We start from the raw sequence: 27,453 nt of genomic DNA, 5'->3' as shown, positions 1-27,453 counted from the left end.
CAGAAGTCACAGTCACTTCTCAGAGTTACTTTGGGGTGGCTGATGGGACAGAACTCTAGATCAAGTCCTTCACCAGACCATGAGCTTTTCTTGGTATCTGTAACATGCCTGGTTCCTTTTGAAGGATCACGCTGTGAACTTGGCCAGCATGGATGTGGATGCTCCTCTGTCCATGATGCTGAACCTCTCAGACCTGGCTCACAAGGAGCACATTCTGGAGCTCCTGCCAGCTGTGGAGCCTCTGGAGAACCGTGTGCGCTATCTCATCTCCCATGGGAATGAGGATGGCTACTTCCGCATCCACCAAAAAGAGGGGCTCAGCTACCTGCACCTCGGCCGCAAGAAAGTGGTGCCTGGCACCTACCTGCTGGAAATCGTGAGCGTGCCCCTGTACCGCAAGAGGGAACTGCAGAAACTAGAGGCCAAGAACCACCTCAACTACTTAGCAGGGGAGCTGGGCCAAGCACTGAGAATGAAGCTCCAGCTCCAGCTCTACTAACATCCATGAGATCCGCCCACCCAACCGACAGTACAGTCCTTAGCGTCGCCATCCACAGCTGGAAACAACTGCCTCTTCTCTCACTGCACCCCTTGCCACCACCTCCCCACGGCACTGTACGACTGATGGGAAATGTCCCTCTGGGCTCAGCGCTCACCTTGGCCATGCCGCGATGATTGGCTTCGTGGGCTGCTTGAGCCAAAACCCAACCGCACCGCAAAAGAGCTCATGAAAGCTTTGCCAAAGGTTCCAACCTTCTTAGCAGGGACTCTCTCCTTCTGCTCAGCTCTTGCCTGTCTCCTTTAATGGAGATACTGTTAGTCCGAGGTGTTGAGGGCAGGGCCGTGAGGAAACCGTCTGTCCTTCATGGTCACAGCCCAGCCCAGGAGATGAGGAGAGCTGGGGGCAGCTTTGGAAGGAGCGATGGCGTGGTTTGGTATTAGTGCATTTCCCAACAGCTCTCGTTCCTCCGTTGCTTCTGCATTGTTACAATGGTTCTCCAAAAACCATCCCATCCCTACGCTGCCTGTGCTCTGTCTCTCTCCCTCTGTCCTCTCCATGTCCTCTGGCCCTTTGGGGCTCCTCTGTCAAGCAGAAAAGGTCTCCTCTGAGTGAAGGGTCAGTTCAGGTTGCTAACCTCACATCATGAAGCAACCAGACCATGGGACCACAGGCTCCTGTAGGGAATCCGGGGTTTTCCCACTGCCGTAAGCTGAACGTGTGCATGCCCTCCAAAAATTGGAGCTGGAAGGGCTTTTCCAGAGCTCCAACAAGTCCAGGCGTGAAGGTGTCAGCTCTAAATGAGGAGGAGCTCTGGGGAAAGGCAAATACTTGCTTTGTTGAATGTGGTTGGACAAATTAAACTGGCAGGAAGAATGTCAGGAATCTGGTAGAGAGCATCTGGATGCTCCACAAGCCAGAGAGGATGGAGGGCTTGGCAGGATGTGTGTGCCATGCTGCACAGGCAGGTTTACTGACTGCCACCACCAAGAGGGTTTGGAAAGCCTGTGAAAGGTTTCCCACCAGCAGGAGCAAACTTGGGACCAGGGGTTGGTCTCTGCAGCCTGAAAAGGACAACCAGAGCCAACAGTCCTTGACTTGAAGCCACCTCCTGGCAGGGACAGCAGAGCCAACAGTCCTTGACTTGAAGCCACCTCCTGGCGGGGACAGCAGAGCCAACAGTCCTTGACTTGAAGCCACCCCCTGGCAGGGACAGCAGAGCCGACAGTCCTTGACTGGGAGCCACCCCACCTGTGTGACTCCAGTGCTTACGGGCAGGTTCCTCGTGGTCAGGAGCTCTTCTGTAGCCCATGGCTGCGAGTCACAACCCTCTGGTTGCCGCATCCATCTCAGTCAGGCCAAGGTGACAGTGGGGTTAGACAGTCTCTGGTCAACGCAGCCAATGAAATGCACTAAAATGAGCCTGGAAAGTAGGAATGAAGTGGCTTGAGGTCTCCCTGCTGCCTCAAGTGACCTATCCAGGTGGGCTTCTCTTCCTCCCTCGCGTGTCCTTCCCACAGCCGCTCTCTGCAATGCCGTTTCCCAGTTTTGCATGACTCTTTCCTGTCCCTCATCGACCCTGTGCATCCTCACAGGCGAGCAAGGTGCTAAATCTCTCTGGTGCCACACAACAACTACCTTCTCCACTCATCCAAGGTGCTTTCAGAAGCTGGTGCTGGTCTTGAACCGTCAGCGTTGGTGCACTGTACCCGACCACCCTTTCCTATTGGTGTCGAACCACCACCGTTCCGGTTCCTCAGTGGTGGGAGGAGGTCCTGTAGCTTGGGGGTTTTTTTGGTACTTTGGGGTTGGTTATTTTCCCACCGCGTGGGGTGGGGGGAATGTACGGATACTGTATGTGGGCTGATGTCAAACTTGAAAACTCATTTACATAACACAGCTCCAGACTCTGGATTTTGCAAGAGTCCCCGAGCTGGTGACAGGATGGATGGCCTGAGGGGTCGGTTTTTTTTTCGTTTATTATTTTGGTTTGGTTTTGTTTTTCCAACAGGTGCTTTTTTTTTTTTTTTAAGGAAAAAAAAAACTATTATTAATAATAAATTAGCAGAGATGGGTTTGTGTGTGTGTGTTGAGCCAAAAGCCTCCAATGAAAACACTCAAGGTTTCCTTCATTCCTCTCTGATGCAGTGTTTTGGTTTTTTTTTCTTTTGTATTGACATTTCTTGCTGGTTGTTTATTTTTTTTTGGGGGGGGGAAAAACATTGAAACCCAAAACCTGTGCCCCTCGTCCCGCACAGAGAGGTGGCTCTTTGTGGAACTCCTTTTTTTTTTGTATCAGAAGCAACAGCAACAATAAAATTATTTTGGGTTAAGTGGTTCTGTGTCTCCCTTCTGGGGTGGGCGCAGCAGTGGCAACGCCTTGTCCATCTGCTCGGTCGAGGGGCAGTGGGTGACCGCGTTGGGAGTGTTGTAGGACCCATCCCAGCTCCAACACGGAGGAGCCCAGGATGGTTTCTTAGCTGTATATAGCCCTCAGGGACAGTTTTGCTCTCAGAGCCTCACCCTGCTCTCCCACCCCTACGTATCTCAGCACCCATGGGGTCTTCAGGGTCTATCCCAAAGCCGTGGGGCAGAAGACAGTTGAGAGAAGAGAGGCAGATGCAGCAGCAAAGTCTCTCCTGATCCTTCAGGCTCTCCTGAAGGTCCTTTCCACTGTGCTCAGCACCTCGAATCCTGTGTTCAGTTCTGGACCCCTCACCACAAGAAGGATGTTGAGGCTCTGGAGTGTGTCCAGAGAAGAGCAACGAAGCTGGTGAGGGGCTGGAGAACGTCTGACGAGGAGCGGCTGAGAGAGCTGGGGTTGTTTAGCCTGGAGAAGAGGAGGCTGAGGGGAGACCTTATTGCTCTCTACAACTCCCTGAAAGGAGGTTGTGGAGAGGAGGGAGCTGGGCTCTTCTCCCAAGTGACAGGGGACAGGGCAAGGGGGAATGGCCTCAAGCTGCACCAGGGGAGGTTCAAGCTGGACATCAGGAATAAATTTTTCACAGAAAGGGTCATTGGGCCCTGTCAGAGGCTGCCCGGGGAGGGGTGGAGTCCCCATCCCTGGAGGGGTTTAAAAGCCCGGTAGACGAGGTGCTCAGGGACATGGTTTAGTGGCTGATAGGAATGGTTGGAAGACCTCCTAGATGATGCTGGAGGTCTTTTCCAACGTGGTCATTCTATGACTCCATGATTCCAACCCAAACCATTCTATGATTCTGATCCTTCGCTCTCCCCCAACAAGGAGAGCAATGCCAGAGACCTGAACTGCAGACCAGGTCACTGAGTCCATCATTGCTGAGGAGAGGTCACAGTGACCAAATCAGGGGTGAGTGGGGCACAAAAAGAGAAGAGACAACAAAGGCAAACCGAGTGCTACTCCTGCCTTGCTCACACTATGTGGTGGTGTGGGACCATGTTTCATCAGGGCAGACTCTGCCTGTGCTGCCGTCACTCCTGGCTTCTGGATCACCCCTGGCCCCTGGATCACCCCTGGCCCCCTGGATCACCCATGGCTCCTGGATCAGCCCTGGCTCCTGGATCACCCATGGCCCCTGGATCAGCCCTGGCTCCTGGATCACCCCTGGCCCCTGGATCACCCCTGGCTCCTGGATCATCCCTGGCTCCTGGATCAGCCCTGGCTCCTGGATCACCCATGGCTCCTGGATCACCCCTGGCCCCTGGATCAGCCCTGGCTCCTGGATCACCCCTGCCCCTGGATCAGCCCTGGCTCCTGGATCACCCCTGGCCCCTGGATCAGCCCCCCTCTTGCTGCCCACCAGTGGTTTTGCTGAGCAGAGGTCGTGCAATGCAGGATGCAGTGAGTGCCGTGCATGGTGTGCATCACTACACGTTCTTGGCCACGGATTGTGCCATGTGTCCCAAAGTCAGGGTCCAGCTGGTTGAGTTCAGCTCAGGCCCTAGTTCCAGGCTGATAGTCTTGGTTTTAGCAAGCTCTTCTTGGCCTCCAGTTCTGGAGGAACAGCCGTGTGCCACAAGAGGGCAGGCAGGGCTAGAGGATCCTCGCCACCAGCTGGAAGAGGGAAATTGAGATGAGATCTTGGGAAGAAATGTTTTCCTGTGAGGGTGGGGAGGCCCTGGCCCAGGTTGCTCAAAGGCTGCCCCATCCCTGGAGGTGTTCAAGGCCAGGTTGGATGGGGCTTGGAGCCCCTGATCCAGTGGGAGGTGTCCCTGCCCATGGCAGGGGGGGAAATGGATGGGCTTTGAGGTCCCTTCAACCCAAACCATTCCATGATTCCATGTTTCTAAGACTGGGAGGGAACCCATTGCCTTAGTGGGTAGTGGGAGAACTTCTGTATGGGGGGACAGTCATGTCATGAAACCTGGGCAAGGAAACCCATGATCTCAGTGAGCTCAGATGGCTGGAGACTGTTCCAAGCAGCTTCCTGGGCTTGGTAGTGGGTGAGTGGTGTTAGACCCACGTTGGGTGGTGGGGAGAGATGATAGAGGAGGCACAGAAGCAGGGTGCGCTGGGTGCCCATGTCCTGCCACTTCTCCGCAGCACCCAGCCGTCACTCCTTGCCTCTCCATGTCGGTGCTCCTGCAATCCAGGGAAGTCTCAAAGGATGACCTGTTCCAACACATTCAGAGGGTCCTTCTCGATGCAGCAGAACCTACCAGGCTGCTGCCTGCGCAGACACAGACAGATGGATAAGACTCAACCAGGCACAGCGCACGGATCCTGCAGGGGCCACGGCCAGGATGTGACCGTCCCTGCTCAGCAACGCTGCCCCAGGTGCCACACCTTGGCCAAAGAGCACCTTCTGCCCATGCTTGGGTGCAGACACCCACAGCACCACTGACTGGTGGTGAAAGTCCTGTCCCACATGGGACCCATCCTTGATGCCGAGAGCTGTGGGGTCTTGGCTTGGGCCGAGAGATGGGGCAGAACACCACCGCTTGGGAGCAGCCAGTTCTCCTCCAAGTGCCTACTGGGAAGCATCAAAGAGCAGAGGAAGAGCTGTTTGGGGTCAGCACAGTGCAGCTTTATTTCCATGGTGAGAGAAGAGGTTCTCCCCCACATGGGCTCAAATCTCTTGGTACAAAGTGGCCCCCAGCCACAACCCACCATGGGTTTTGCTAGCCCTGGGGCTACCTGCAGCGCCCCTCTTCACCAGGCATGTTTCCACAGAGGGGCAGGAGGACAACCTTGTTTTCCCCTCGGCTACTTCCACAGCCCTTCTGATAGCCAGATGCAGGATGGCCAGGGAAGGGCCGGCCAACCCCTGGACAAGGGGAAGCCACCCAGATCCTGCTGGAGCAGGGACTGGCCCAGGTGAGACACTGCTGGGAGGCTGCCAGGCTTGGGCTGGCTAAGAAGCTTCTCCCAAGTGTCGTGTGGGACCTTTGATCCCTTTTGAGGTCCCAGAAGGGCTACCCAGGCAGGTCGGCAGGGAGCTGCACGACTGCACCTTGCTCAGACCATTTCCACCAGCTGAACAGGGAGAGGTCACTACGGTGTAAAGCAGAGAGCAGGCTGCAGGGCCAAAAGGGGGCTGCGGACAGGGGAGGTCTCCATCTCCCCCTCACTCGTGGTGGGGGGCACTTAGGGCTGCCACACAGAGAGGAACAAAGCCAGCACTTGGGTCTGGTGCCTACAAACCCCCCGACAGACACAGCTGAATTACAGGACACACACGCACGCACGCACTGGACCACAGTCAGCGCTCCCCAGAGGACGCGGGTGAAAGAAACACGGGGGGCAGGAGGAGGTGGGGGTCAAAGCTCTGGGCTGGCACCAGACCAGGAGCCCCGGGGGCCGTGGCTGAGGGCAGGTCCCGCCATGCCCTGTCCCATCGCCTCCTGCCTCTCCCTGCAGCACACGACGCTGCCCGGGGCCACGGTGGGCAGCAGCGGCCACGCGTCGTCGTATCACCCTTCCAATCCATCTCTCCAAGAGTCCCGTCGACCGCGAAGAGAACTGAAAAGTGCTTAGAAAAGAGAGAAACCCCTAGAAAACCCACACTGGACGAGAGCCTGACCTCACCGCCCTGCCCAGAGCATCTCTGCTGGCCGGGGGTGACACCACAGAGGAAGGGGGGGCCGGGGCTGGGGCCAGCTGGGGTGGGAGGCACACGGAGCACCCAGGCTCGCCCCATCCTCGCCCTCTACACCAGGGCGTAGTCAAACTGGCCCCTCTCCAACCCCTCCTTGTGGTCAGTCCAGGAGGAGGCGGGCATGCGGCTGTAGGGGTCCAGCAGGATGCGGAAGCAGCGCACCATCAGTATCACCAAGAAGACCAGGAGGAAGATGACAAAGGCAAAGACGGTTTTCTGCTCGGCATCCATACCCGCAGCTCCGGCTGGGTGCTCAACCAAAGACGGGGAGAGCAGTTCATAATCCATCGTCGATGCATCATTCATGGCAGAGGCGAGGAGCGTGTGGGCAGGGCGCATTCGGCCGCGCCGGGGCGCGGGCAGCCAGCTTCAGCCTCCCGCTGCGCCCACGCACCCAGAGCACGGGTTACTCCATCGGCACCGGTGCTGCCACGCCGAGCTGGGGATTCGCTCCTGCCCAGGCCAGGACCTCCTGGAGGGGAAGGCAGAGATGGTGAGGGAAGAGGAATTGGCCAAGGGCTACAGAAACACTGCTAAATAACCAGGGACAGGGAAGGGCAGGGGGGTTCACAAGTGGATCTCGGCTTTCTAGGAAGCTCAAGAATCCACTCACAAGTGGTACAATGGGATGGGATGGGTGCAGAGTTTGCCTCTCCAATCATAAATCCCTCTGGAAAGAGTGCCCACCTATCAAGCTTTGTGCTGCAAGACCCTTTTGGATCAGATGTCCTGAAGCACAGGAGGATTCCCACTGAAAAGGACCTCATCTGTGGAGTCAGAGTGCGCTGCTCAAGGCTTTATCTCTTCTGGTCTTGAAGTTCTCCCAAGACGGACACAAGCTTAGACTTTGCCCTCTCCCATGGAATGACTCGTGTCCAGCTGTTGTATTCCCCTCTTTTGTTTTCGTACCTGGTATAGAAGGACATGAGTCCAGATGGAGAAGGAAGGCACCTACCTCACTGCAGCTCCACGGGGATGTTAGCATTGCTACTGCAGCAGAAGGAGGAGAAGGCTGCGTCCAAACAGCCACATCACTGAGGAAAGGTCTCCAGGATCCAGCTTTCTTGGGCTAGGTATACAAACAGAAGGACAAAGAGAGCAGAAGATGTTAAAAGGACCATAGGCATTAGCAATCAGAGCAAAACATCAGAAGGCAACTCAAGTTCTCAGTGTCTCTTGCCAGACCAGCACTGGATGGAGTTCACCCAGAGGAACACCAACACCAACTTCCCCTTGCGGCATCCTGGAGCCCCACTGCTCTCAGCGCTGTGGAAAGAAGATCAAGAAACAGATCTCCAGCGGGAGATACCAGGGAACAGCCAAAGCATCCCCCGTCCTCCCAGGCAATATCAGTGGGAAATGAAAAGGCAAAGTCTTTCTCTGTGCTCAAGGGAGATTCATGGTTCTCCTGAACCCGTCTGGGTTAAGAAAACCCTCCTTCATCGTTTCTGCTGCCAGAGATGCTTAGGACAGGCCCTGCTGCAATGTAAGTGACTCAAGCACAAATAACGGAGATGCCCAACAGGTTCCCATCAAAATTACAGGGCAGAACGGGCACATCCAGGACAAAATACAAGATTTTTTGCTAAAGAATATCCCTGGTGCTATAGTCTGTGTTATGCATCCAAAGCAGCGTGGCCAGCGGGGCGAGGGAGGGGATTCTCCCCCTCTGATCCACTTCTGTGAGACCCCACCGGGACTCCTGTGTCCAGTTCTGGGATCCCCAACATAAGAGGGATACGGAACTGTTGGAACGGATCCAGAGAAGGCCACGGAGATGATCTGAGGGCTGGAGAAGCTCTGCTATGAGGACAGGCTGAGAGAGTTGGGGTTGTTCAGCCTGGAGAGGAGAAGGCTCTGGGGAGACCTTAGAGCAGCTTCCAGGACTGAAGGGGGGTCCAGGAAAGCTGGGGAGGGACTTTTTCCAGAGGCATAGAGTGATAGGACAAGGGGAAATGGCTTCAAATTGAAAGAGAGAAGATTTAGGTTGGACATTAGAAAGAAATTCTTCACAATGAGGTTGAGGAGGCCCTGGCCCAGGTTGCCCAGAGCAGTGGTGGCTGCCCCATCCCTGGAGGGGTTCCAGGCCAGGTTGGATGGGGTTTGGAGCCCCTGATCCAGTGGAAGATGTCCCTGCCCATGGCAGGGGGTCAGAACTGGATGATCTTTAAGATCCCTTCCAACCCAAACCATTCCATGATTCTATCATAACGGATTTCCCTCACATTTGAGATGCTCTGCTTTTTTGTTACTGCGTGAAGAACTGGATCTTAATTTCCCTGGAATTTTGAGCAGAGCAGCAAATGGCTGATAAGCCGGTTAAATGAAGGCAGTTGTTATTTAAGGAACATTTGATTGAGTTTTATTAAGATTCATGTTCCCTTAGTAACTAAAAAGAATACACGAGCAAGGAAATTGCTTAATAGGGCCAGAACTCACGAAGGAAGACGATCGCTGTCAACAATTCAGCAACGCCGCGGTGAGATTTTTCTGGGTATGAAACACGAATTAAATGTTAATTTGGGAACGGCAGATATCTAATGAGATATTTAATGAGAAAGAAGTAGAGAGCGGTGTTTACCGATGCAGGATGCCATCTGCTGTGGAGGGCTCACCCTTCCTACTGCAGACACCTCCGAACTGAGAAGCTGAGTGGGCAGCGATGGGCGGCTATGGGAGCTCAGCAGGGTTGGGGCTGCTCAGCGTTGGCATGACTCATCCTGCTCCCTGGACTACACCCCGGCACTTCTTCCACCCTTTAAATCCTTGCAGGTTTTTGACCAGGAGTCAAGACCTAAAGATTGGCAGCGGATGGGAAGGCACAAGAAGTGTCCCAAGCTGAATCCGAGCCTATTTAGGCAAAACAAGTGGAAAAAGTCATCTGTGTCAGCCGGAAAGAAATTTCTGGATACTAACGTTTTGGAGGTTGCTTACTTCCAATTTACAGTGAAGTAATCTTGCTCAGAAACCTGTTCCTCCTTCAAACAGTCCCACAATCAAGGAAAAGATGACGCCGGGAGCCTCGGCATAGCTGTGCTCTGCTCTGCGTCTGTGTGGCTCCAGGATGGGGAGCAGGGAACCACAGAATGTCCTCAGCTGGAAGGGACCCACCAGGATCGTCGAGTCCAATCCTGTCCCTGCACGGGACACCTCAACATTCACACCCTGGATCTGAGGGCGTTGGCCAGAAGGTTCCAGAATACTGTCAAGCTTGGCACTTGACTGCGCCCCTGGGAAGCTGTTCCACTGCTCCACCACCCTCTGGGGGAAGAACCTTCTCTCATTGATGAGAAGTTTGACATGAGCCGGCAATGTGTGCTCACAGCCCAGAAACCAACCGTGTCCTGGGCTGCATCCAAAGCAGCGTGGCCAGCAGGGAGGGAGGGGATTCTGCCCCTCCATTCCTCTCCTGGGAGACCTCATCTGGAGTGTTGTGTCCAGTTCTGGAATCCACAGCATAAGAAGGAGATGGAGCTGTTGGAACGGGTCCAGAGGAGGCTACAAAGATGATTGGAGGGCTGGAGAACCTTCCGTGTGAGGACAGGCTGAGAGAGATGGGCTTATTCAGCCTGGAGAAGAGAAGACTCTGAGGAGATCTATAGTGACCTTCCAGTATTGAAAGGGGCTACAAGACAGCTGGGGAGGGGCTGTTCATAAAGGCTCGTGGGGATAGGAAGAAGGGGAATGGGTATCACCTGGAGAGGGGCAGATTTAGACTGGACATAAGGAAAAATTCCTTCACCGTGAGAGTAGTGAAACACTGGAACAGGTTGCCCAGGGAAGCTGTGGCTGCCCCATCCCTGGAGGTGTTCAAGGCCAGGTTGGATGGGCCTTGGGCAGTCTGAGCCAGTGGGATGTCCCTGCTCACTGCAGGGGGGTTGGAACTGGATGATCTTTAAGGTCCCTTCCAACCCAAACTATCCTATGATTCTATGATTCTTTTCCAAATGTCCAACCTAATGCCCCTCTGGACCATCTTCCTGCCGTCCCCTCAGGTCCTATCATCAGTCACCAGAGGGAAGAGCTCAGCACTTGCTCCTCTTCTTGTGAGGAAGCTGTAAACTGCTATGAGGTCCCTCTCAGTCTCAGCTCAGGTGACAACGTGGCTCTCCAAGCCATGGGTCTCAGGGTGCCGGGAGGTTAACTAAATCATCCTTGCAACATCAGGCACTGAAAGGGGTGCATTTTATCAGCAGGAATTAAAAAAGACCAACTTGATTTGCACAATAAAGCACGTTTGCACCAGAAAGACTTGATCTGCTTAAAGAATGGAACTGGAAGATGACAGGACATAAGCCACAGCGGAGCAGGGTTTAATTGCACGGCGTCGTGGACGCAGTCCAACAGCTAGTGAATCACTCAGTTTACCTACTTAAATGTACCCAACTTAGTACTTTTATCACCAAAAATAGACATTTGCAATTATATAACAATGAGAAATGAGATTTATGTCTCAAAAGGAGAAGGTGCAGGTAGTTTTGATGGAGGAGAGCGAGGAGGGGCTAAAATGCTTACATTCAGATGAAGCTTTCGTTGCGACCAAAATAAAATGACTGCGCGCAGAATAAGAACTGGAGCAAATTCATTAGGATGGTGCTAAAATAACCCTGCTTTGACAAGCACAGCCTTACTGCTGCTCCCGGTACAAATCTATTTGAGACATCTAGGAGAAGAATTCAAGAGAGGGATGCATCCAGGGTCCAGGGAATGTCTAGCAAGGATGGTTCTATGGCCAAAACGAGCAGGGCAGGGGAGCAGCGTAGCGTAAGCTCTAACCTAAGGCTCCAGCGAAGGGCTGAGAGCACATCTGCGGCTCCTTGGGAGCTGATGGACTCACAGAACTCGCTGTGTCTGCTCCCCTTGGTTAATATTCATTGTATCACTGCACAAGGTGCACAACCGCCTGTTGTAAGCACCCAGCAAAGGCGATCGCCAAGGAGATAGGCAAGCAAACACCCTCACCAGGACTGCAGGCAAATGAGTTTCTGCCGAAGCAGGAGGATTTCTAGGACCTAAGCTCCTGAGAGACGGGGGAAAAAAGGTTCTACTTGCAAATACAGCAGGGCTGTGGTGCTCCCTCGGTCGTTTTGCGCTTCCGAAGCACAGGGTGCGTCTGTCCGAGGCGATCTGCACGTCCCTGCTGGTTGGAGGCAGTTGGATGCCTTTCTGGGAGGCGAACTCTTGTGCCTGGCACCGTTACACCGAGCAGCTGCATTCTGTGCAGGGTTTACATTGCCTTTTTCAGTAAATGTTGGTTCAAACGAATGAATCCCACTGGGCTGCTGTGTGCTGCCACCGTTAGCACAACCCCGCGGCTCTGCCGGAGAAAGCTGAACTTCCAAGGGGATGCAGGGCCCTGGAGCAAAGAGCTGCATTGTGTCCTCAGAGCTATTTCTACCCCATATTAAAGAGCGTTGGGAACCTCCTGGTTGGAAGATGCTGAGAACACAGGGCTGTGTTCTCCAGCTGCCTTACAGGATGCACCCTGGACCTGTGAACAACTAGGGCTGAAAGCTATCCAGATACATTTATCTATCCCGATGGATTTCTGTCTTCCCTTCCTATGCATCTCAAAGCCTGTGTCGTCCCTGGAAACCTGCTCCTGTCTTTGCCACCAAACGCCGCACGTCTCACGCAGGGGCCATCTCCTCTGTCCTTCCTCAGCAGACAGCCAGGCTCAGCAGGATCCCATTCCAGGGATGTGCAACCTCCTGTTCTCAGCCTTCCTTTTAGTGCTGCCAAGGAGGTGCCGGAGCCTTAAACCCCACTGAACATCCCTGGTCCCAGGAGGGATGCTGAGAGCTCCCCACCTTCAGCCTGGCTGTGTCGGTACCGCCTGTGGGGTGTGTTTCACCCTCACCGTACAGGCAGTGCCGGTTGCTGCCGAGGTACCACAGCCCATGGCTGGGCTCCCTGTCCGTGCTTGATCCACGGAGCTCCTTCCTGAACCCTCTCAGTCCCTCTCCATCACCTGACCTGTGAGGGCTCAGCGTGTGGACAAGAGAAGGGTTCACGAGACATCCTGCCATGGGTCTGGAGCAGCTCCAGGACCTGTACCCAAGGAAGATCCCAAGTCTCAGAAGGATCCCCCAGTTGGTCTGATGTAGACAGATGGCCCTTCATGCTCTAAAGCCTGTCCACAACACCTCTCTTCAAGCACCTTCCTCCACAAGGAAAGGCAGGAAAGGCTGGAACTCCATCCCAGCCCATCTGCACCCCAAATTCTGGTGTAAGAACTTAGCCAGCCTTCTGCTAAACCAGCCCATGGCTAACGGGAGAGCCACCTTCTTCTCCAAACCCGTGCAGCCACCAGGGAGGGGTTGTCCCAGCAAGGACAGGGCAGGGTTGCAGCCACGGTCAGCAGTTACAGGAAGATGAGCAGACCATGGACACGGAGGGGAGAACTGAGCGGATCAGGTCAGGGGAGGAGCATGAGACACTGAGTGTGAGGGATGCCCCATCCACCCAGCAAAGAGGACAACCCTTCAACCAAGAAGGAGGTTTAGCTCAGTCCCAGCAAAGCAGAGATTCCTGTTCCCAGATCCCAGGCTCTGCGATCCCTGGTTCCCTTGGGGTGCAAGGGAAGCCTGGCCAAGGGAAGCAGCACATCCTTCACATCTTTTCCCCTTGGTCATTCCAGAACACATGGAAATCCCACCACTGTCAAACCAAGCTACGTGGGAAGAAGATAAACCCCCATGAGAGGCCGATCCCACCCCTCAAATCCCAAAGCCCAGTCTCCCACGTGGGAAGAAGATAAACCCCCAGTAAGCATCGCTGCCATCCACCCTACCTCAAAGCCCAGCCTCCTGCCACCTCCATCCAGACTGGACAACCACCATCAGAAGCTACACCAGAGCCCAGCACCAGACAAACAGAGCCATCTCCTGGGCTCCATGGCCAGGGGAGGTTCCTGGCAGCTGAGCACAGAGGGAACCACCCCAGCTTTCATTCCCTGGCTCTTCTCCCCAAAGCGTGAGTGTTGGAGAAGGGATGGGGCGTGGATGGTACCTGGCCGGCGTGGACTCTTGGCTTCATCACTTGCCATCTCAAGGGAAGGAGCAGCCGCCTCTCTCCTGGAGAGTGCACAGGGAAGGCAGCTGCTCTTCACTCACGCTGGAGCAGGTTCCTATGGCGATGCAGAATCAATTAGAATAAAAGGTGGAGCACAGCAATTGGAGAAGAGAGAAGTTTCGTGAGCTGCCTGCCTGGGAAAGGCAGATCGTGGGAGAGCGCAAGGCTGGGGGCTGAAGCTGCCTGTCCCCGGGCTCCTGAAGCCCTTTTTTTCCCCTCAAAAAGCCCCTCAGATCCCCAGGGCACTGCATCTGCATCGCAGCTCCTCCAAGACCTCTGTTGGTGTCTGTCCCAGAGCCACAGCCCCAGCCCTGGCAGCCTGAGATGCTCCAGAGCAAGCAGAGCATCCCTGCGAGGCAGGCACAGCCGCTCATCCAGGCGAGATCCTGCTGCACCCAGGACAAGAGACCGCGCATCAAACTGGAGCCCAGCTGACTGCAAGGACTGCAAAAACCTCACTGCAGCCCCCTGTGCACCTGCTCATCCCAAACTGGAGCAGCAATCCAGCTTTCTGGGATGCGAAGAGCTGGCGGGCTCGCATAGAGTCACACCCAGCTCAGAAGGAAACATGCCCAGGCTCTGGGAACTCTCCAGGAATCTGACTACATGCCTGGACCTGACCCAGGAACCCAGTGCAGCCTTGCCCCACACAAGCTCCCAGAGGATAGAATCACTAGGTTCCAAAACACCTTTGAGATCACCAAGTCCAACCGTAAAAACCGAGCGTGCGTCACTAGCTCTGCCCACTGCCGCCTCCCACCTGCGTGCCCTCACCACCTCTGTGAGCCAGATCTATACCAGTAAACTCCAAAGATGTTTTTTTCCACTCTGGAGAAGATAACAGGAACCTTAGAGCCTGGGCTGATGAGATGCAGTGTGGAGGAAGAACTAGCACCAGGTGGTCGGTCACCATGACCGGGACAGACTGATCAGAAGGTCATTACCCACACCCAGCTTCAAGGAGCATCCTCAAAGCTAAAAGCAATAAGAAGGTCCAGGTCTTTGCCAGCAGGAGGTCAGGAAATGAAAAATGACCCACACGTAAATATACTCAGTCTCACCATCAAATCCTCTGAGCTCTTGGCTGCCTGAGCTCCTCCCAGAGCCCCAGCAAGAAGGATTAGGAAAGCTGGGGACGGACTCTTGATCAGGGAGTGCAGGGATTGGATGAGAGGGAATGGTTTTCAGCTGAAAGAGGGGAGATTGAGATGAGATCTTAGGCAGAAATGTTTTGCTGTGAGGGGGGGAGGCCCTGGCCCAGGTTGCCCAGAGCAGCGGTGGCTGCCCCATCCCTGGAGGGGTTCCAGGCCAGGTTGGATGGGGCTTGGAGCCCCTGATCCAGTGGGAGGTGTCCCTGCCCATGGCAGCGGGTGGGACTGGATGGGCTTTGAGGTCCCTTCCAACCCAAACCATTCTGTGATTCTGTGATTCCCATCCACTCTGGAAAGATTTTCAGGTCAAGCCGTAGGACCAAGATGCCCCTTTGAGCACAATTTGTCCACTAAGCCACCACTGCTTTGGCTACAAAGGGCTCCCGGCACCTGAAGAACAGCAAATCCTTGCACACACCCCCTTGAAAGAGAGAACAGAAGAGAGCTCAGGTCCTGGTGTAGAGCTCAGGTCCCCCTGTATCCAAGGGGATAGAGGTAGGTAGGATGAGGAGAAGACTTCATGTGAGTGGAACCATGGGGAAAAATCACTTCTACTTGCTCTGGAGAAAAATAGACTCTTCTCTCCTCATCTGGGTGCTGAGGAGAGGACAGAAAGGCTTCCAGCTGGCTGTTGGGGGCACCTAGAAATGTCAGTTAGATGCCAAGTTTGCCTGTAGCTGTTTGGGAGCTGATGCAATCCCTCCCCACGCCGCTTCCTCTTTACAATTTCAGCGATTTCCCCAGTGCAAAGATTTATCCTGCCAAAGAAATCAATCATCAAACCATAAAAGCGAACTCCTTGATGTGTAATGGTACCGCAGGAGCATAATTGTGATTCCTAGGTCCTTTGGCCCAGAGCAGCGTGGCCCTTTCCTACAAAGAGGTGATTCATTGTAAATATCTGGAAATAACCACCCAATTTCCTGCGCCATCCATCTCAACTGCTAATTGAAACGGTTTCTCCGAAAGGTGCCTACGGAGAGCATTTTCACACTTAATCAGAGCGGGGAACGCTCACTGCCTGGGGCAAAGGGGAGAGAGGACACATTAGTGGCCTTCCATGCAAAATTAATATTTCTTTGCGAGTCAGCTGTCCTCCAGCAGGCCTGGGAGGGTGGGAATGAACAGTTCCTGAAGGCCACCTTCACATCTGCTCATGGAAGAGTCGTGGGAGCCTTTTGTGCTCTGTGGTAGCACTGGCTGTTCCCTACAAGCCGCAGAACCTGTTGTGACAAAGACCCTTGGAGTCCCCCCAGCAGAGTATCCTCCACGCAGTTCACCCTGTTCCTCTCAACTCAACCCCAGTCCAGCCCAGTCTGACCCCAGCTTTGCCTCTCACAGCAATGATTTTCATGTGTCTCAGGCACCATCCTAAGCTGTGTCACCTTGCCAGGTCCCAGACATCACAGCCCCCCGTCAGGATGAGACCTCCGAGCTGGTGTCCAGCATGGTGTCCAAGCTCACAACAGCAGTTGGGCCCTGAGACGATGGCATGTATTTTCCTCATTTCCAGCAGCTGCTTGTTTTTCAGACCCTGTGGGCTTCCCCGTGGCTCATTTACCCATCGCCCCAACCCTCTCTGAGTGACAGTGTCTTTCCCAGTCCCCCTTTGCCCTGCGTTGTTGGGCTGTGAAGACAAGGAAGCACAAACCAACCCCTCTCCGGGTGCCCCGGCAGTTGAACGTGGTTTCTGTGAAGAAGTCTTCTCCAGCCTTCTCTACTGTTCCTAAGCTAAATCTGTGGAGAAGGCTTCTCAGCGCCTTCCCCAGGCTTTCTCCTCTCTCAAAAGCTCTCTGGATGCAACGCTCAGAGGTGCCGGAGAGACCCAAGCTGGAGCCAGCACCCTGGAAAGGACCATCCCAAGCCATCCATGGGGTTCTCTGTCCCTCTGCTCCGGTAACAGCAGCTCTGCTCCGTGGTGCAGACTGTGCTGCATCTCAATGAGCTCCTGCTGCTTTTATCTTCTTTAAACTGATGAGGGTTGTTTGTGCAAACACAATTACTACAGCTGAGGGCTCTCCAGGAGCTGCAACGTGTTATGGGTTGGACAGGATTTCCTTTGCTGGGATTGTCTCCAGCAGAGCATCTGTGGCACCGACTGCTCTTTTTGCACCGAGCAAGAGTGGTGAGCAGTCAGGGGTGCCACATCCCAGCCAACACCTTCCCAAAAGCACAGGGACCAGAGAATCTGGGAGCAGCAGGAAAGCCTGGGTACAGCGTGAACTTGAACTATTGCAATTTAGTTCGCTTTGGATTCTTTTGAATTCTTTCGGAGTCAAAGTAAATGGTTTTAAATGGAGTCCGATGGCTTTAAGTTGGAGGGGGAAGGTTTAGATGAGACAATAGGAAGAAATTCTTCTACAATGAGGGTGGGGAGGCTCTGGCCCAGGTTGCCCAGAGCAGTGGTGGCTGCCCCATCCCTGGAGGGGTTCCAGGCCAGGTTGGATGGGGCTTTGGAGCCCCTGATCCAGTGGGAGGTGTCCCTGCCCATGGCAGGGGGTGGAACTGGATGGGCTTTGAGGTCACTTCCAACCCAAACCATTCCATGATTCTATGATTCTTCCCGGACACTCCAGGCATGGGGCTCACTCCTTGCTGCAACAGTGGCAGCTACTTTTACTGTTCTACCTGGTGGCCTCTTTTAGAGACCAAGCAGGTCTCCTCTGGCCCAGAAGCTTCCAGCCCTACCAGACCCAGATCATAGAATCATAGAATAGTTAGAATTGGAAGGGACCTTAAAGATCATCCAGGTCCAACCCCTCTGCCAGGAGCAGGGACATCCCACTGGATCAGGCTGCCCAAGGCCCATCCAATCTGGTCTTGAACACCTCCAGGGATGGGGCAGCCACAACTTCTCTGGGCAACCTGGGCCAGGGCCTCCCCACCCTCATGGTGAAGAATTTCCTCCTCATGTCCAGTCTAAATCTGCCCCTCTCCAGTTTATACCCATTCCCCCTCGTCCTATCACCACAAGCCTTTGTGTACAGCCCCTCTCCAGCTTTCCTGTAGCCCCTCCAGGTACTGGAAGGTCACTATAAGATCTCCTCTGAGCCTTCTCCAGGCTGAAGAAGCCCAGCTCCCTCAGCCTGTCCTCATAGCAGATGTTCTCCAGCCCTCGGATCATCTTTGTAGCCTCCTCTGGACCCGTTCCAACAGCTCCATCTCCTTCTTACGTCTAGGATTGCAGAACTGGACACAATCCTCCAGATGACGTCTCCCAACAGAGGAGCAGAGGGGCAGAATCCCCTCCCCCCCTGCTGGCCACGCTGCTTTGGATGCAGCCCAGGACACGGTTGGCCTTCTGGGCTGCGAGTGCACGTTGTTGGCTCATGTCAAGCTTCTCATTGACCAGCACCTCAAGTCCTTCTCCTCAGGGCTGCTCTCAACCACATCATCCCCATGCCTGCAGCATTTGCAGGATATCTCTCGTACGTCTCCCAAGGTACCTGCAGGAGGTTGGATGGGTGTATGTGCGCGCTGAATGCATGCAGGTAAAACTTTCAGCTTTCTCTCTGATTGACCGCCCACCTGCGCTCCAGACAGGTGAGAAACATTGAAAAAAAAACCCCATCTAATTAAAAAATAAAAAACAAAACAAGGAAACACTTTACCACGATGTGAAAATGGTGCTAAAGGAACACTGCACTGTGCACTGCAGCTGAGAGACAAGGCAGCGCGTGCTGTCACCTGCACACCAGAAAGAGCCACATTGCTGCAGCCAAATGTGAAAGCCTGGGAAACCAAGAATGGACAACGACACCAAGAGTGGACAATACTACCATGTCTACAGCCAGCTTAAGGAAAATATCATCTGGGCGTGCTGCTGCCTGGAGCCACCTCTGCCTGTTGCCATAGGAGGTGGAAAACACCCCTTGGAGAGACACTGGAGTGTTCAGAGTCCACATGTGGGCTGTGGCTCGTGAAGCTTTGGGAGATGCTGAGCTTCTCCTGTCCCCCTGGGCAGCCCTTTCAGCCCATCTGCCCACCTGAGCTGAGCACCTGCTCGACCTGTGCCCGCAAGGAGGTGTCCCAGGCTTCAAGAGCACAAAGTCCTCCTTTCTCCTAGTTTTATTTGCTGTCCTGCACTGCTCCTCACCCTTCCCAGCACTCTACTCTCTCTCTCTGGTCCTGAGCACGAGCCGTGTCTGTGCTGGAAGCCCAACGCCAACTGCTTTAATACATTGGTCTTGAAATCGCCCCTCGTCTCCTTAAGTCTCTGTTAAAACGTACACCCCTGAGGGAATCGCAATGTGGGGAGCGTCCCACTCTGCCCTCACTTCTTGGAAGGGTTTCAGAGCTGGAGGATGTCCTCCCACTGAAGAATTTTGCCTCTTACAACAAAATATGCTGGACGAGCCTCAGGGGAAAACTCGGGTTCCCTGAGGCAGAGGGAAGACGCTGGCATTCAGAAATATCGATCTTACCTGCACTTCAGAGCAGGGATTTGAGGCTGCAGCTCAGCCTGCGCAGTCACAGCCCCAGCAAAGCACCAGGAGATTCAGGTTGAGCTGAGGCTGCACCGATTCCACCAGGCAAGGGACTTGGTTCTGCCTGGACCTAAAGGACTTGATAATTAAATGAGGTTCAGCCTTTGCATTATCTCACCGCTCAGCCAAGCACTTTCGAAAGGGGGAAAAAAAAAAGTGGAGTGTTTCTCTAATCAAAAATCTATTCACCTATGAAATGCAATAAATCTCAGAAAGGGATCTAAGCACTTTTTTTTAGTGCTGACAAAGTGATATTGTCAAATACCGCAGTGGTTGCACTGGGTAAAACCCTGTGGCATGGAATGACTGTTTTCGTCTTTGAGGACAGTGACTGCAAGCGCACACTTGGATGCTTCAGTTCAAGGCAAAAATCATTGCCCGGGGCTCAATGAAAACCTTTCTTTCTTCATGCAGGTTTCGCCAATTAAAGGTTTTAATTTAACTGTTAATGGCCATTAACAGAAATGAAATTCTGACTTTTCATGAGACTGGATTGCAGCAAGGGCGGCTGCTGCTCCAGAAGGGCTGGACCACTGCGGAAATCTTCTCACCTCTCTCTGGTCTGAATCATAGAATTCCTTCGTTAGAAAAGACCTTTGAGATCATCAAGTCCAATCGTAGCTGTCCACTACTCAACCAGATCCTTGAGCACCTCTTCTTCCCCTTTTAAACCCCTCCAGAGATGGGGACTCCACCACCTCCCTGGGAGCCTCTGCCAGGGCCTGAGAACCCTTTCTGTGAAGAATTTTTTTCTAGTGTCCAATGAACCTCCCCTGGTGCAACTTGAGGCCGTTTCCTCTCATCGCTTCTTACTAAGGGAGAAGAGCCCAGCACCCACCTCCCTTCAACCTCCTTTCAGACAGTTGTAGACAGTGACGAGGCCTCCCCTCAGCCTCCTTTCTCCAGGCTAAACCACCCCAGGTCCCTCAGCTTCCTCACATAACCCTTGTTCTCCAGTCCCTTCCCCAGCTCCATCCCCTTCTCTGGATGCGCTCCAGCCCCTCGATGTCTTTCTTGTAGTGAAAGGCCCAAAACTGAACGCAGGAGTCGAGGTGTGGCCTCAGCGATGACAAGTACAGGGGCACAATCCCTTCCCTGCTCCTCCTGGCGATGCTGTTTCTGATACAGGCTAAGATGCCATTGGCTTTCTTGGCCACTTGGGCCACAGCTGACGGCAACGTGCTGAGCTGCTGCAGACTGCCAAGGAGTGAGGCAGCAAGAACCGAGCCAGGTCAGATACAGCAACTCCATTTCTTAATGCCCTGAGGCTGGCAGGGCTGGTGGCACGCTCCCATCCCCTTTCCTGGAAAGTACGGAGTGCTGAGCTGAACCTCCCTCCCGAGGGCTGAGGACACGTTTCTCAACATGCTTGGGTGACAATGAGGGAAGAGAGTGTCCTTTCCAGGACTCATCCAGAGAGCTCAGGAGCAGCTGACTTCTCCGTAATGGCAGCTGATCAAGCAGAGAATTGCAGCTCATTACTCTTCCTGCGAGCCAAGTTCAGCTTTGCGAAGCTATTATGGATATCATGAATGATGCTTTATAGTTGACCTGCTCTTTGATATCTGCAAGTATCACGAGCACTCCCTGCACAGTCTTCTGGCCCCAGCAGCTACGAAGAGCTACTTTTACCATTACTGAGAAGGGAGGAGAGGAACCATGGTCCTCCAGACGCTCCAGCACCTGCATAGCTCATGATCGTGTCATCTCCAAGTCCTCTGCAGAACGGGAACTACAGTAGTCGTGGTCTATGACTGGTTCTCCTGGAGAGGACCAAGCCATGCCAGAGAAGGGGCACAGGGCTACCATTTCTAAGCCACATCTTGGAGAGCGAACAGGAAAGCTCAGTGCAAAGCAGAAGTGGTAAGACCAGCTGTCCTGGGCCTCAGGCTTCCACGTTCCCCATCTGCTTGTCTAAGGTAAGACAGAAACATCTCAAAGGTCACTCCTCTTTGTTTCCAGAGGCTGCTGCTGTCACAGCTTCTGCTGAAGCTGTCTTAAGAAAATCCAGACTGGATGTGTCACCAGTCGCGGCAGCTTTGGTGGCTGGCATTGGTCAGCAGACTGTTGATAATGGACTATTGAGATCTCCTACTTGACCATCTAAGTTTGGCCAGCTTGGTCCATATAATTCTCTTGAAGATAAACTGCTCCACTACCAATGACCAAACGGAAGAACACAAGGGCTTGTGGGGCTCTCTAAGTGCCCGACCCAAGACTGGGATACAAATTTGGAGCTGTCACCAGACAAAGACCAAGCTTTAACTTTTGCTGTCTTTTGGAGGAGACCCTCCTTTGCAAAAAAGATCCCTTGGCCTCAGCATAGCCAAAGCAGCCCTTCCCGCACCCCAGAAGGTGTCCAAGGAGGTGACTCTGCTCTCCTCACCAATGCCTGGGATTAACCAGGTTAATGACAGTGCTGGATTAAGTCCCCAAATCCACAGCTAAGGAACATTACTGATGTTGCAAGGTCAAGGTACTTGAAGCTGGGATTTGCCAGGGAAGGAGTTTGTCTCAGCCACTTTAATTAGCCCCTCCTCTTCTGCAACGGCGTTGTGATACAGCAATTAGTGGCGAAATCACTCACTCTTTCTTCCTCTGCCTGGGCAGCAGTTCAACATCTCTCCTTATCTTTGTTTTTCAGTGTTTGGCCTTGCTGTCCCATGTGCTGCACCAACCCCGTTTGGACCTCAAGGCTGTGAAACCCCTCACAATCGCTATGGTGGACTCGAGCTCCAGGAGTGCTAAAGAGTCACCCTCTGCAGGACTGAGGGTGAGGGCAAATGGGGGTTTTGGAGAAACTGATTGCTGGTTTCAGTCTCATCTCATCAGACGAAAGAACAGACGTTTTCGTCCCTTGGACAAATGTTGGGCCAATGAAGAGGTAACCATAGAATGGTTTGGGTTGGAAGGGACCTCAAAGCCCATCCAGTTCCAACCCCTGCCATGGACAGGGACACCTCCCACTGGATCAGGGGCTCAAAGCCCCATCCAACCTGGCCTGGAACCCCTCCAGGGATGGAGCAGCCACCACTGCTCTGGGCGACCTCTTCCAGGGGCTCCCCACCCTCACAGAAAAACATTTCTCCCTAAGATCTCATCTCATCCCAATCTCCCCTTTTTCAGCTGGAAACCATCCCCCCTCATCCTCTTCCTGCACTCCCTGATCCAGAGCCCCTCCCCAGCTTTCCTGGAGACCCTTTCAGCACTGGAAGGTGCTCTAAGGTCTCTGCAGAGATTTCTCTTCACTATTAGTTGTTTCAGGTTCTGTTCTAGAGGACAGACACCTTAAATGCAACATGAAAGAAACATAACTTTCCTCTAGTTTCATTTAAGCCAAAATTTTCCTTAAAAAAAAAAAAAGAAAGACGTCTCCTGCGGTAGATGCACAGCTCTCGTCAAGGGGTGGAGCTGGGCACAGTGACAAGCAATCAATATAGGATTTCACAACAAAAGCTGCTGCAACCTTGGCTCTACAAGAGCCAGGAAAATGAGGGAAGACTTGGTCTTTTACCCCAAAGGTAGCAGACATAACTGCTGAGGAAGACAAAGCTACAGGAGCTCTATCGCATGTGCCATGTCATACAATGGATCTGCTAATCACAAAATCACGGAAACATGACAGTTAGAAACGACCACCTTAGATCACCCAGTCCAACCATCAGCCCAACCCCACTGTGCCAACTAAACCATGTCCTGAAGTGCCACATCTAAGCATTCTTTGAACCCCTCCAGGGACGGAGACTCCCCCACTGCCCTGGGCAGCCTCTGCCAGGGCTTCACCACTCTGTCAGTGAAGAAATTTTTCCTAATATTCAATCTAAACCTCCCCTGGTGCAACTTGAGGCCATCCCGTCTCATCCTATCCCTTCTTACTCAGGAGAAGAGACCAACACCCACCTCGCTTTAACCTTCTTTCAGGGAGCGGCAGACAGTGATAAGGTCTCCCCTCAGCCTCCTTTTCTTCAGGCTAAACAACCCCAGGTCCCTCAGCTCCCTCTCACAACCCCTGCGCTCCAGCCCCTTCCCCAGCTCTGTTCTCCTTCTCTGGACACGCTCCAGCCCCTCAATGTCTTGTATTGGGGTTGCCCAAACCTCGACACAGGATTCGAGATGCAGCCTCACCAGCGCTGCACCACTATTTAAGGTCCTTAAAAGAGCAGTTCTGCTCTGCTTGAGGTGGGAGGTTGTTTTCATCCTCCTTCCCTTTATCGGAAGGCCAGAAACCTTCTAATTTCCAGCTCCGTTTTATCCCAGCCGGGTCCATACACGGATGCCCAATCCTGCTGGTCACCTTTCCTACCTGCGTGGCACAGGTTGAGACTCGCTGTGTGCCCGCAGGCAGGATGGGGAACGGGGCTGGCACCACGGGGTGGGCACAAAACACCCGGCAATTGCCGTGGGGCAGAGAGGGAACACGCCAGCTTCACTGTAATTAGTGTGAGTCATTAAATAAAATATCCCTTTCCTGATTTCAGCATGTGTTAGTGAAACAGCTCTATCAAAGCTGCCTTGTCAGGGGACAAGAAGTATCTTTCTACTGGGATTATACAGCCATGGAATTATTCCTTGCCTTTGACAACATCAATTAATTACTTCAAAGTCATTTGTGGTAATAAATTAACTTCTCTTCTTCCCTCCCCATTAAGCCGGAGCGTAGCTGCTGAGTAAATAGCAGGATCAGGGCAGGCATGCAGCGCCCAGCTTGTGACCCCCATGGCCGGGCTCTGAAGCAGCTGAAGGCTGAATTTTTCTCCCTGGAGGTCTCCGTTGGGGTCCCTCAGCTCCTTGCCCAGCCACGCTGGGAGTCTGCAGGAATCTGAGCACATCTGGGGTGTCCCTGTCCCTCATTGTCACCATCATGGGTCACAGACACTTCCCATCACCACCCTGAATGTCTTCAACCTGTGGAAGAGTTCATGCCTTGCAGCCCAACTCCTTCATGCAGATGGGGTTTTACCTCCCTGTTTTTCGTGGGCTGGAATGCGAACTCTGGGTAGAGGCTGAGAGGCTGGAAGGAGTCTAGAGGAGGATGAGAAGGGGAAAGAGGTCCTGGAGCAATGGTTTCCAGGGACCAGGTAATGCAGAAAACAACAAAGAAGAAACTCATAGAATCATAAAATAGTTTGGGCTGGAGGGGACATTAAAGCCCATCCAGATCCAATCCCCCTGCCATGGGCAGGGACATCCCACTGGCTCAGGCTGCCCAAGGCCCATCCAGCCTGACCTGGAACACCTCCAGGGATGGGGCAGCCACAGCTTCCCTGGGCAACCTGGGCCGGTGTCTCACCACCCTCATGGTGAAGAATTTCCTCCTTATGTCCAGTCTAAATCTGCCCCTCTCCAGTTTACATACATTTCCCCTCATCCTATCCCCACAAGCCTTTGTGAACAGTCCCTCTCCATCTTTCCTGGAGCCCCTTCAGGTACTGGAAGGTCACTATAAGATGTCCCCCGAGCTTTCTCTTCTCCAGGCTGAACAACCCCAACTCTCTCAGCCTGTCCTGCACAGGACACCCCAACATTCACACCGTGGGGCTGAAGGCGTTGGCCAAATGCTTCTGGAACATTGTCAAGCTTGGTGCCTGGGAGCTGTTCCAGTGCTCCACCATTCTCTGGGTGAAGAACCTTTCTCCCATATCCAATCTAACCCTCAAGTCCCTCAACCAGTCCAGGCACTTGGTCCCACCAGCCCCGTGAGGACAGTCCTGGTGACTGACTCTCAAGAATTCATTGGCAGCAACTGAGCCACCAACCCTACAGCTTTCCAGTTGCTCTTTTCTTGTCATGGATCTACATGAGTAGATTTCATGCCCAGTCTAAGACAGGCTATGTCCTTGATCCATCCTCCTCCACTTGCAGCGACCCATCTACCTGGCTCTGGAAGTGGTTCTGCCAAACCCAGGCCCACACAACGCCAAAGGGAGGAGCATCCAAAAAGTGACGTGGTTTTCAACAGATAAATCCAACTGATGTGTCAGCCCAGGTGACACGGAGGCTCCAGCACACAAATTGCGTTGACACCTTCCTTGGGACACATTAATCTGGTCTTAGATAATTCACGCAGAGAGTCTGGTGATAAAGAGAAGCATTCCCTGAGCAGGCTCTTTCTGAAAGAATTTGTCACCATCAATAAATTGCGGCGAGATTTATTTCTGCCAGTCCTAAAACTGCACACAAAGTAATGTGATTTGTTCAAACTCTTTAACATGCTGTTCTCCTTGATTTAAAGTCTGTTCAACTGTCTTTATTTTCTTAGCACGTTATTAATTCAGATTCTGGCTCTGACGTGAAGGAACTGAGATGCCTCTGGAGTCTGTTATGCAGGAATGAAAGGAGGAAAGGGCAGATGGAAGGGCTTAGGCAGCAAAATAACAGCTCAGTGTAACCTCAAGCTGGGAATAAGCAAATGTTATCCACGTCTCACACATCACTTCTGTTCTTCTCACCTACATCGCTGACCACATCAAGATAACCCAGAGCTCCAGAGCTTCCCAGGGGTCTTTCATCCAAGACTATGTATTTCATTCTCCTCAACTCTCTGACTGTAATCCCAGCTCCAAGGCCAGAGCAGCAACTCTCAGAGGCTTCACTGAGCTTAACTACTGGCACATTGGCCAACAGCCGTCTCCAGCCCTCCAGGATGCTTTGCCAGCTTTTCAAGACACCTGAGCAGCCCACGCACGAATAAACGAATCTTTCCTTCACAGCAGCGCCTCTAAGCCCGACGGCGAGGATGTTTTTAACTGGGCTTTGTGCCACAGATGTTTGGCGACTTCTCACCAAAACCACAATCTCCACCATCCAGATTGAGAGAGTTGGGCTTCTTCAGCCCGGAGAAGAGAAGGCTCCGAGGAGAACTTATAGTGACCTTCCAGTACTTGAAGGGGCTACAAGAAAGCTGGAGAGGGGCTGTTCATAAAGGCTTGTGATGATAGGACGAGGGTGAATGGGTATAAACTGGAGAGGGGCAGATTTAGACTGGACATAAGGAAGAATTTCTTCACCATGAGAGCGGTGAAGCCCTGGCCCAGGTTGCCCAGGGAATTTGTGGCTGCCTCACCCCTGGAGGTGTTCAAGGCCAGGTTGGATGGGGCTTGGAGCCCCTGATCCAGTGGGAGGTGTCCCTGCCCATGGCACAGGGTTGGAACTGGACGGTCTTTAAGGTCCCATCCAACCCAAACTATTCTATGATTCTCTGATTCTTTCCATTTCTGCTGAGCCCAGAGGAGCAGATTGAGAACCTGGGGAATTGTTCAGCCCAGGGTTGAAGGTGGTATCATCTTCAGCAAGGTCTCGTGAATAAGCATGAGAACATCCCATAAATGCCAAGGAATGCTGTTTTCGTACAAAACCAGCTAATTCACACCCCGTGCTGGGCCAGACCAGTGGGTAAACCGCCTACAGGAACCTTCCTGCCTTTAACCTCCGTGTCCCTGAGTAAGGCTGTGTAAAACAACTTCAGCAATTCCTTGGCTGAAAAAAAACCTCCCAGTGAACATCTGCTCGGAAAAGCAACAGACCTTCACCATCTCATTAGCAAGATCCCCAGGAGAAGGAGCAACATTTGCAGATGCTAAGCTTTTGTTTGCTGTGCACTGACTGGGAAGGGGAAGGCTTAAGCCAACGGGGAGCACAGGGGGTCACCCAGTCCCACGTAATGGGATCTCCAGCCCAGGATGGGTGCACTCGGCCTTATTAAACTTGGTGGTGATAGCAAGCTGCACAGTCACTACTTCTGTAGGTCGAGACTCTGACAGGCAAGCTGTCTCCTCAGGGCAGGGCTGGGCTGGCAGCCTGGAGTGCTGAGGGTACTGCAAGCTCTTGATGCTAATTGCTCAGCTTGAGCATTCGTGCTTCTCTGTCTTCTTCTGTCCCTGATACAACCAGAGACCTCAGCATCTTCCTTCAGGCACAGCAGAGAAGCTTTCACCACCCTGAGGACCTCATGACCTCTCTGGAAATTGCTGATCTATTGCCAGTGAGGAGCAGGTGGGCATTCTCCATGCTACAAGCTATTTGCTCTTGATCTCTGACCTGCCCACACTTCCTCATCTCTTCCATCATCTTCTCTATCAATTTAAGGCTTACCCAGTCCAGTTCTCTGAACTATTTATCCTCAAACCGTGAACAGCCACGCCTGAATGAGAAGTGCAACCACGTCA

At 53.2% G+C, this 27,453-nt stretch overlaps 2 protein-coding genes across 11 annotated transcripts in view; one reads left to right on the top strand and one right to left on the bottom strand.

Annotated features, from left to right (window-relative positions):
- Positions 1–2,527, top strand: part of LOC104056208 (fibrillin-2) — a 127,096-nt gene extending 124,569 nt beyond the window's left edge. For both annotated transcript variants that reach the window (XM_009557441.2, XM_054050315.1), the window contains exon 65: positions 125–2,527. In XM_009557441.2, the coding sequence (XP_009555736.2) occupies positions 125–499 (375 nt within the window). In that variant the 3' untranslated portion in view covers positions 500–2,527. The remainder of the gene's footprint in view (positions 1–124) is intronic.
- Positions 2,528–5,490: 2,963 nt separating this feature from the next.
- CTXN1 (cortexin 1) overlaps positions 5,491–27,453 on the bottom strand; it is a 46,040-nt gene continuing 24,077 nt past the window's right edge. For 2 of the 9 annotated variants that reach the window (XM_054050404.1, XM_054050405.1), the window contains 3 exons: positions 13,588–13,705; positions 7,532–7,645; positions 5,491–7,048 (listed from right to left, as the gene is read on the bottom strand). In XM_054050404.1, coding sequence (XP_053906379.1) covers positions 6,628–6,915 — 288 coding nt within the window. In that variant the 5' untranslated portion in view covers positions 6,916–7,048; positions 7,532–7,645; positions 13,588–13,705 and the 3' untranslated portion in view covers positions 5,491–6,627. Of the gene's footprint in view, positions 7,049–7,531; positions 7,646–11,538; positions 11,793–13,587; positions 13,706–19,225; positions 19,871–27,453 lie in introns of those variants that run through there. The other 7 variants (XM_054050403.1, XM_054050406.1, XM_054050402.1 and 4 more) reach the window with 6 other exon arrangements.

Source organism: Cuculus canorus, chromosome 27 (assembly GCF_017976375.1).
Source record: "Cuculus canorus isolate bCucCan1 chromosome 27, bCucCan1.pri, whole genome shotgun sequence".
In the NCBI taxonomy this organism is placed as follows: Eukaryota; Metazoa; Chordata; class Aves; order Cuculiformes; family Cuculidae; genus Cuculus; species Cuculus canorus.
Note: the sequence above shows the minus strand (reverse complement) of the source record. Positions and strands in the feature narration are given on the sequence as shown.